Source organism: Portunus trituberculatus, chromosome 17, assembly GCF_017591435.1.
Source record: "Portunus trituberculatus isolate SZX2019 chromosome 17, ASM1759143v1, whole genome shotgun sequence".
Classification (NCBI taxonomy): domain Eukaryota; kingdom Metazoa; phylum Arthropoda; class Malacostraca; order Decapoda; family Portunidae; genus Portunus; species Portunus trituberculatus.
In genome coordinates, this window is record NC_059271.1 from 23,555,375 (window position 1) to 23,565,192 (window position 9,818).

At 40.1% G+C, this 9,818-nt stretch overlaps 1 protein-coding gene across 9 annotated transcripts in view; it reads right to left on the bottom strand.

Moving 5' to 3' along the window:
* LOC123505223 overlaps positions 1–6,572 on the bottom strand; it is a 113,012-nt gene extending 106,440 nt beyond the window's left edge. For 6 of the 9 annotated variants that reach the window (XR_006675100.1, XR_006675096.1, XR_006675098.1 and 3 more), the window contains exon 1: positions 6,446–6,572. Coding sequence is in view for 3 of the 9 variants with exons in the window: in XM_045256410.1 (XP_045112345.1) it covers positions 45–51 (7 nt within the window). In the remaining 6 variants the exon portion in view is untranslated. Of the gene's footprint in view, positions 1–44; positions 174–6,445 lie in introns of all 9 variants that reach the window. The other 3 variants (XM_045256410.1, XM_045256406.1, XM_045256409.1) reach the window with 2 other exon arrangements.
* Between the last annotated feature and the right edge of the window lie 3,246 nt (positions 6,573–9,818).

Sequence of the window (9,818 nt, forward strand, 5' to 3'; positions counted from 1 at the left end):
CTTTGTTAGTTAATGAACTTGACTATAGCAACAGGTCTTCCCACCTTGCATCCACAGTGAGTATGACTTCCTAATGGGGGCTGGACAGAGGGAGAGAAGGCCTCTGCCGTTCCATAGGTTACGGTTTCAGTTAGATTAATGACCTGGGGGAGAATCCCACGGACATCACCCCACTGCAAAGGGAAAGGGATTTAGTTAATCTAATGGTCCTTGGAGGTCGTGCGGGGCTTACCTTCCCAGAATGGGTTAACATTGGGCTACAAGGATCACTGACCTAATAAAGGGTAGGTTAGTTGCCGCTACTGTCAGTGAAGTAGAATCTAAAAATAAGAGTAGTTTACTTTTCTCTTCCTCCTATGATACTGTTCCATTTCCTCCCTTTCCATTCCAGCCGTCTTTCCTCCTTACTCTTTCATCATTCATTCTTTCCCATCTCACCAAGTCTTTTCACTCACTCCATTGTTCTCTTCCTTCCTTTCCTCTCGCCTACCCGCCGCAACTGCCTTACCATAACTACCTTCTCTCCTCAGCTTCGGTTTTTCCGTCTTTTAAAAATATCAGTCGTTTGATATCCTTCATCCCTCTAGCTTTTTTTCATTTTCACATTTTTCCGCCTTTCACCTCTTCTTAATCTTACTACCCCAACTCCTTTTCTTACTTCTTTTTCCTTTCATCTTTTCATTTATGGACACTTTTTTCCTACCAACACAATCATTGTTGTCGCTACTGCTACTGTACTTTCTGGATCCAACAAAAGGTTTCTACTTATTGTTATTGTACCTCGGGCAGACGCGGGTGGAGAGTAGTAGTAGATCTAGTATTATTCCCATTCTCCCACTAAAAATATTTTCAAGTTCTACCGAATGTATTTCTTTATTCCAGACAAAAAAAGGAGAGAGGTTGTGTGAGTGATAAATGTGGAAATACAAAAACTAAGTGGGCTCTACAAGAAAGAAGAGATGTCTTCCTTGCCTTACATATACCTTTATTTGGAAATCACATCTAGGTCAAATGGTAGTGCAATGTTGTTTATTATTTACAGAATCTTATATTTTAACTTCATACGTGATGCATTTCATAATTCTGGTCATATTAATCTATTCCTTATATTTTCAATTCTACCAATGACATGGAATGCAATATAAATATCTTGAAAAAAAAAAAAATCATCACCCAACTATTACTACAGCTGTTAATATTATTACTGCTTCTCCTGAGCACGGGGAGAATCTTTTACCTTTACTATTCTTAATCTGTTGTTTATATCACACAAACATACAAAACACCCCTACTTAATTCCCACGTAACCTTCTCCTGAATCTTTCCCTATTTTCTCATTTCTTACATGTCTCTTCTTCCTTCCCTTTTTATCAACCATGACCACCAGGGTTCAATAAAGGAGACACTCATTAGGTTTATTTTAGTTAGGGAATTTTGAACACGTACGAATGGCTGACAGATAGAAAAAAAAATCTAATTATGAGGGAGATAAGACAGAAATTGCTCCACAAATAAAGACAAATATGGCTATAAAGAATACAATGCCTTTATGGATCGAGAAGATAAAGATGGACGCAGGTAGGTATGGTTTATGTAGACTATTATATGAAGACGTTCGGGATTCTTGCATCTTTTTTTTTTCTTGGTTTAATATTCACATACAGTAAAACCAAGGAAAGTGTAGAGAAAGCATTCAGTTTCAAGAGGATGATGTTTAATTTGGGCATGACTTGACAAATATTAAATAATCTGCCTAGTTTTAATCAACTGGCATTTTAGTCTTGCATTTAATCTTTACAAATTTTTGGCAGCGACAATGTATTCAGTGTGTCTGCGCGTTTACCTTCAACCCTCGTTACCCACAATAATCCTATTTTCCTCGTGGTGGAAATACCTATGATCACTTATTTACGAAACCTGGACAAAGAGAATTCCAAGCTTATCCAGCCTTATCCATCGACTTGTTGGGCATTTAGCTGTACTCTGGTAAATACTCGCTCTACGCTAAGCACATTAATCATGAAACACACCGCGACGACTGCTCCTTTCATACATTACGCCATTGATTTACATATTTAATTAAGGAAACACAGCCACACATAGTTTACGATAATGCAGTAACAAAGATATTCCTGTTAAAAGATTACTTAGCACATATTACACTTAAAGTTACCAAGCGCTGGGTTGCTTTTCATTTCTACTTGAGTATTGAAAAAACAAAAAAGTAAGTATCGTTTCTCAAAATCTGCAAATCACCCGACTCGCGTGGTGTTCCGTTCGTTCTCTGCTCATTATAGAACAATTTCGTGGAGCATATTGAAGTACAAAAATTGGTTACTATAGTCAGTTTGCGCCAAAGCTGTCATAATCGAACAAGTCAATAGGAAAACAGTGAAAATACGTGAAGAAAACAACATACGTGTTATAATACAACAACTACGTATTACGCGACAAAGATCAGCAGACATCAACAAGGTGACTGTAAAATATCCCACTGTGGCACATCGAAAGGAATACAAATAGATAACTATATGTAAAAATAAAAAGAAAAAAAAGGGATAAATCAAATCAAATACAGCGACATGTTCATAAGTTCATAACACTGAAAATGATATAGTTTTCTTTCTCCATCTGCTAAATTCAAACGTATTTATTATTTCATAAAGCCTAAAATATCTGCCCTTGTTTATTTTTTTTACAAATAATAAATATGAATAAAGGTATACATTTTTTTTTTAAATTTCAACGAAATTTATGATCACAGCGTTCAAATAATTTAACCCGCACCACGCAAGTACTGAATTAATAAAAATCTGCAGATTGCCCCTCCCCCCTCCCCCGTCCTCTCTCTCTCTCTCTCTCTCTCTCTCTCTCTCTCTCTCTCTCTCTCTCTCACACACACACACACACACACACACACACACACACACACACACACACACACATACACGCCCGGTAGCTCAGTGGTTAGAGCGCTGGCTTCACAAGTCAGAGGACCGGGGTTCGATTCCCCGGCCGGGTGCAGATATTTGGGTGTCTCCCCTTTCACGTGTAGCCCCTGTTCACCTAGCAGTGAGTAGGTACGGGATGTAAATCGAGGAGTTGTGACCTTGTTGTCCCGGTGTGTGGTTTGTGCCTGGTCTCAGTCCTATCCGAAGATCGGAAATAATGAGCTCTGAGCTCGTTCCGTAGGGTAACGTCTGGCTGTCTCGTCAGAGACTGCAGCAGATCAAACAGTGAAACACACACACACAAGGGGCTGGATGGCGTAATTGGTTAAGGCGGCTCGTGTTCGTGTCTCCGGTCTAGGCGGCCCGGGTTCGAATCCTTGCCAAACCTAGTTCCACGGTGGGAGATGTAGCGCTCTCTCGTTAACCCTAGTGGTGCCATATGACCTAAGCTGTTGTGGCGCCTAATGGAATAATTTCCATTTACACACACACACACACACACTATAGCTACCATAGATACATAGATAGATAGATAGATAGATAGATAAATGGATGGATAGATTAAATGTTTCTATTTATGCCATTATTGCTTCCCTCCTCCTCCTCTTTCCCTTTTTCCACCTAACTTGCCTTCCTTTACGCTCCTATTTCTCCTTGCATTAGCCGTCTTCTCTTGCACATTCCCTTCGTAACTGCCTCCCCGTCATCCTTTCCATCTCATAGTTCTTCTCCCTTACACCACTAACTCTTGCACCTATCTCTCTCTCTCTCTCTCTCTCTCTCTCTCTCTCTCTCTCTCTCTCTGTCTCTCTCTCCGCCCAATCACGGTTTCTTTCAGGTGCAAGGAGGCGCAAGGGAAGCCGACAGTCCTGCGTGTTTATGCAAATTTCGACCACAGTTCCATCCACGTTAATGAATCTAGCGCCTCGTCCTCCTGTCTCAGCTGCTGTTCTCCCTTCAGCGCCTCCTTACCCGCATACACCCTCCCCGACTCTCTCTCTCTCTCTCTCTCTCTCTCTCTCTCTCTCTCTCTCTCTCTCTCTCTCTCTCTCGTGTACTTCTCAATCTTCATCCGTCCCGGTCTGTTAATTTCGTCTTGAAAGGATTTCGTTTAATTTCGTTCAGTTTATAATCTTCCTTCCCTCCCTCCACATGCGTCTTGATTCGCCCGCCTCGTGTCTCGGTCTGATTCCCTGAACAGTCACAAATTATGTCTTATCTGATTTGTATCTTGGATCTCACTATACTTCCAATCATGAATAGAATTTAGTTTTACTTGAAGCAATTTCGTGATGGATGAATTAGGAATTACTTTTAAGCAAGCCATGGTGATTACATGATAAGTTCCTCAGGTCCATTTTTTTCCTCGGTAGGAGAATAAGCAAAATTAGAAACACTGAAGTCGACAATTTATGAGAACTTTTCCACGCTAATGTAATTCGTGCAGCTTGCCTTGCCTGCCACGAGTGAGGATAAATTTTTGTCCTCGTGTGCCAGCCTGGGAATGAAACCTAAACTCAGACACACCAAAATTATATATAAAGAAAACCAAACCATTAAACTGAAGCGAAGAGAAAGGAAAACTGCACGAATTAAGATACAGACACACTCGAGGAATTATCTTTATGTAAATTAAAGACCCAGTTCACTTCCTCAGTGGCAAACTAATTTCGAGTCTCCGTAGACCTCAATATTGACACAGAATGAGAATAAAGAGTAATTGCGAATATTTCAATGAATTCTTCCTATTATCCTCCTCTTATTATATGTGGATTTCCTCGCATTTCCTAAGGTTGCAGTTTCCTTTCCCAACCGTTTATTCCACATACATTTCGTCCGTTTTCTTCACCGACCGACTTTCCCTTCCTCACTCCCTCACTCACTCTCTCAATCTCAATCTCACTTTCACTCTCTCTCACTCTCACTCTCTGGGAGGCTTGAAAATATCTAAACATTACATAAACATTCTGTGGAGACGCTCCATGATTATAGCCATTTTTATGAAGAAATTGAATCTCTGGAAGCTTGTCATTTAAATAATTTCTCAACAAAACGTCGGACAATGTTGTAACATTTGCAGTGTACGTTTGAGATCCGAGCAAATTAGAAAAGTTACGCTTTAGTAATAAATGTGGATGATTAAGGCACTTATAGAAGTAAATCTAAGACAAACTAAGCTAAAATATTCAGAGGCACGTAGCGAGGCTAACTGGTGTTAAGATACACGCCCTGTCCACCATTCACTCGTGACATAGATGCCACTTCTAACTATGACGTAGTAGTCATCACTGACCCAACTAGCAGGTGTGTCTTTATGGAAGATGTTCCAGCGTTGCTTGTACAAGATCAGTAAGATTCTCGGGAATATTATATGCAGCAGAGATATTCGTATGGACTGAATATTTATACTATTACGAATTAAATGTTGTGTTTGTAAATATTTCTGTAAGTCAACAAATCATTCTCTCTCTCTCTCTCTCTCTCTCTCTCTCTCTCTCTCATATTCAGTGACAACGCGCCTCAGGTCAAAGGTTATTGAAATTCATCACTGCATACAAACAACAGCGATTAAAAGTTATCCTGGATATATTGCCATAAATTGTGACACTGAGCTAATATGAAATCAATCACAGCATACATTGTCTTGTGTAAATTTGCCACAAGTTCAGGTGAATAGTAAAGGTAGAGTGCGCTTTATATAACGAATATGCATGTTTTTTTTGTATCAAGTTACAAAATCTATCAGTGTTGAAGACAGGCTGTATTCTTAGTTACCTTTGTTATCTTTACGTCCATTTAAGTCCATATAATCAATGTGCCTCTTACATAATTTCAGCTACGAAAATTGTACTCCTGAGTATACCTGTTCATTCAGCAGATAATTATTTAAGGGAAGCTATTAATTGTGGATGTGTGAGGATGAGCTTAAAGTGATAGTGAATGTGGTAATGGTGACTGATGTGAAAAGAATGGTGTCTGAGCGTTACTATTTGGGGAAATATACATAGTAGCAGTGAATAAAGAGGTGATGAGGAAGAGTAAATTATGCTGAGTTACATAGAGACCGTTGACAACAGTTTGTTTTGGTAAAGAATAGTAGAAATGTCAATGTTTTGGTAATTTTCTGACACGAGTGCACTGAGTTAGCCCGAGAACAAGGAAGGAGGTGTGTTGCGCCATAACATGTCATCCTCGCCCGCTGCCGCCATCATCGCCTGCATCACAATACCTCACAGTAATTTTCGCAACCTTGGCCTTAATCTACTTTCTATGTAGAGCACTGTTCTCTTCACTTTATATGAAGGAAATAGTTCCATAAATAAACGGTTTCATGACATATGTAAATCAGAAAATTAAATAGTGTTATATATGATGGCCTGGTAACTCGATGTTTACAGACTCAGCGGCGTCACCTCCTGCCCTGGTCAGCTTAAAATAGCATCACATCATTCATTACCAACCAATAAACATGCCCATACACACGCATTACTTACCTCATCTGCTGGGAAGCGACTCGGGGCAAGGTATCGGCAGTCTTGCTTCATCTTGACCACTAATGAGTGATCATCAACGCAAAAAATCGACACTGCCCCGACAACACTCGGAGAGAGACTGGCTGCCTGTCATTCCTTAGGGAGCTTCTGTTCCCCGTTTCGAAGCCGTTCGGTACTTCATAAGTTTATTAAAGTCTTCTGTTCTTCGTTCATGATGACTCTCGTTTTTGCTGAATCAACGTGGTGATGTAACGTATACATTCGATGCTACAATCCAACTGTGTACTATTTCCGTATTAGTCATGTATATGTACCTCGTATTCGTTTCTGACCTCAGGAGTGCTGAAAGGCTGTCGTAATGTTCACTACACTAATATTACTGACTGGCAAATGAGGATAACTAATCTCTCTCTCTCTCTCTCTCTCTCTCTCTCTCTGTTTTGCCTTAAACCAACAGCTTTAAGATTTGGTATTATTATGCGCTCAGTTATTGACTCGCAAGGGAAGATAATTTGAGGGGTAAGTCTTAGAAAAAAATATCATGATTAGCATGTATTACCTTTATAATTTATAGATATTTTTGTTGCAAATCACTCAAAAAACTCACACACACACACACACACACACACACACACACACACACACACACACACACACACACACACACACACACACACACACACAGAGAGAGAGAGAGAGAGAGAGAGAGAGAGTAATTTTGTTCTTGTATAGATTACATTAGGATATTTTGTTTAGATAAACGATGCCATTTTTTTCCTTTCCACATTTGCCTTAAACAGAAATATTCACTAATGTGAGTGCGAACCGTGAAGGAAGGGAAGGGAAAACAAAGATCTATACGCGTCTCTGAGATTTTGTAAACTAAATAGAAGTAATCATACGCCATTAAAGTTGTAAAGTGTGTGGTAGTTACTCGCTGAGCATCAAGGAGACCAATTGTTTCTTCTCAAGGTTTTGTCGGAAATCGAGGTGTTTTAAATCGAAGGATGTGAGAAGGAGAAATGAATTGAAGAAATACTTACGCTACAAAATGACTGAGTATGGGAAACTGAATTCGAGTTGGGAGGAATGGGAAAGTCTCTGGAATGTTGAATCGGAAGATTGAATGGGAAGAGCTGGGAGAATCTCAAGTCGAGGGAAGATGAGTCAAGTGGAAAAGCCAAGAATGGTGATTTGAGAAGGAGAATCATAGAGGAAAATGATGAATGATTGATTAAAAATAGAGCACGAGTTGTAAAAAAAATTACAAGTGAAGAATAAATACCTTGACACAGAGTGTATTTAAAGGGATACTTTAAGCCTTTTCCGGCTAATTTGAGCCTCAGTTTCTCTCCCGAGAACCCGAGGAAACTAAGAGTAGTTGCAATTAAGTTTCGAAACTCTCAGGACTTGGGCTTCGATCCCCCAGCTAGGCCTCCTTCCCTGAAGAGTGTCACAAGGAACAAAATTTTTAATTAAAATTAATTAAGGGTAGCTGAAGGGTACAGAGAGGCAGATTTTGGTCGGAGTTTTTATTTAACGACAATCTCATCCTCTGATTTAAGGGCGGCAGTCAGTGCAGGTGAGGGAGAGGAGTCACGAGGCTCCCAGGGGGGGTCAACTTGTCTTCTGGAATGGTTTTGTTCGTTAAACTTCCCGATTCCTTGATGAGGAAAAACAATGATCGGCCCAAACTTTGATCATTATGATTGTCCCGAATGGAGCATTAATTATCATCAAGGCCTTCGCGAGGAGTTGGCGGGAGGGAATTTTGTTCCTTCAATGTGCTGCGCTCTTCTTCCTCTTGCTCTCTTCCTTTTTAACCTTAGTGTGTATGTGTGTGTGTGTGTGTGTGTGTGTGTGTGTGTGTGTGTGTGTGTGTGTGTGTGTGTGTGTGTAATATATACGATAAGCACATAGCATAGATCGTATTCATAAATAATGTAATTGATACACACACACACACACACACACACACACACACACACACACACACACACACACACACACACACACACACACACACACACACACACACACACAGTCATGAGTTATTTTCATAGATAAGATATGTGAAACCTGATTCTGAATAGCTTAGAACTTGACACGTTGATCCGATTTAATTCTACATAACCCTTGATGAATTGTTTGGGAAGACACGGCCCGGCCTTATCTCACTGAGGTTGTGCGGGAAAGTGCGCGAGACTGTGAAAGGGAATGGGCGAGGGAAGTAGTGCTGACAAGTACGCTAGCAGTTTGATAAGTGAAGTAACACTGCAGATCCAAAATGATGCTAATTTTGGGTGTAATCGCAGATGAGTGGATGTGTCGATAGTTGCAGAAGAGGAAAAAAAAAAAAAATTCCAGCACCAACAAGGTAATTACAATTATATTCTTAAAGATGTTATGTTCATTTACACTAAAATTTCTTCTCACTCTGCGTTGTGGTGGGAGATGAGCTGCGAGATGGTGTTCAAAGCTAAACAGGGAAGGTGTATTGAAGTAATATTCCCAATACTGAATAACAGCCATGTGTCGTGTATGATGGATACTATTTATACTGCCATACAAACACAAATGCCTACGTATTTACTCTAAGGATTGAAATTATTTACATTATGTTTGTACTTTAATATAGTTATTCATACTTACACACACTCTCACACACACACACACACACACACACACACACACACACACACACACACACACACACACACACACACACACACACACGTTTACAATGGTACATACATTTACTTTTAAGATACGTAAGTCTCTCTCATCCAACGTGGTAGAGAAGTGTTGTGGTTTCATGGCACCTTCAGGACGTGTCGAGACAAGAGCGGCGGGGAGCTGTGGCCGAGTGTCTGCTCCGAGATTTACAAAGCGATCCCTAGAGGGCCTTATGTCTATAATTAAAGGCATAAATATCAGAGACTTTTCGTGGCGAGATACAATTTTGGCAAGGCGTATAATTTTGTTTGCGGCCATGGAGGGAGAGGGAAGAAAGAAAAAGAGAGGAAGAAAATAGAAGGAAGGACGAATAATATTCTGGTATAAAGAACCTCACTTAATTATTGAGCTGACCTGTCTTAGTCTCACTTTCAACACTTGCAAATCTTTTTTTTACCACTTCGGCTTAAAGGGTACGTGCCACACTATTCTTTATTATTTCATTTTCATACTTCCAGGCAAATGACAAGATCTGATATCTAACTTCATATTTGCGTTGCTGAAAGACTCTATGACACGGAATACTGATGAAGAAAGTGTGTGTTGCGACAAGAGAGTAGGCAGTGTGGGGAGGGAGATTGCAGCTTTATTGGCGTGTAGGTGTTACTGGGAAGGATTGCGTGACGGAGGAAAAAGT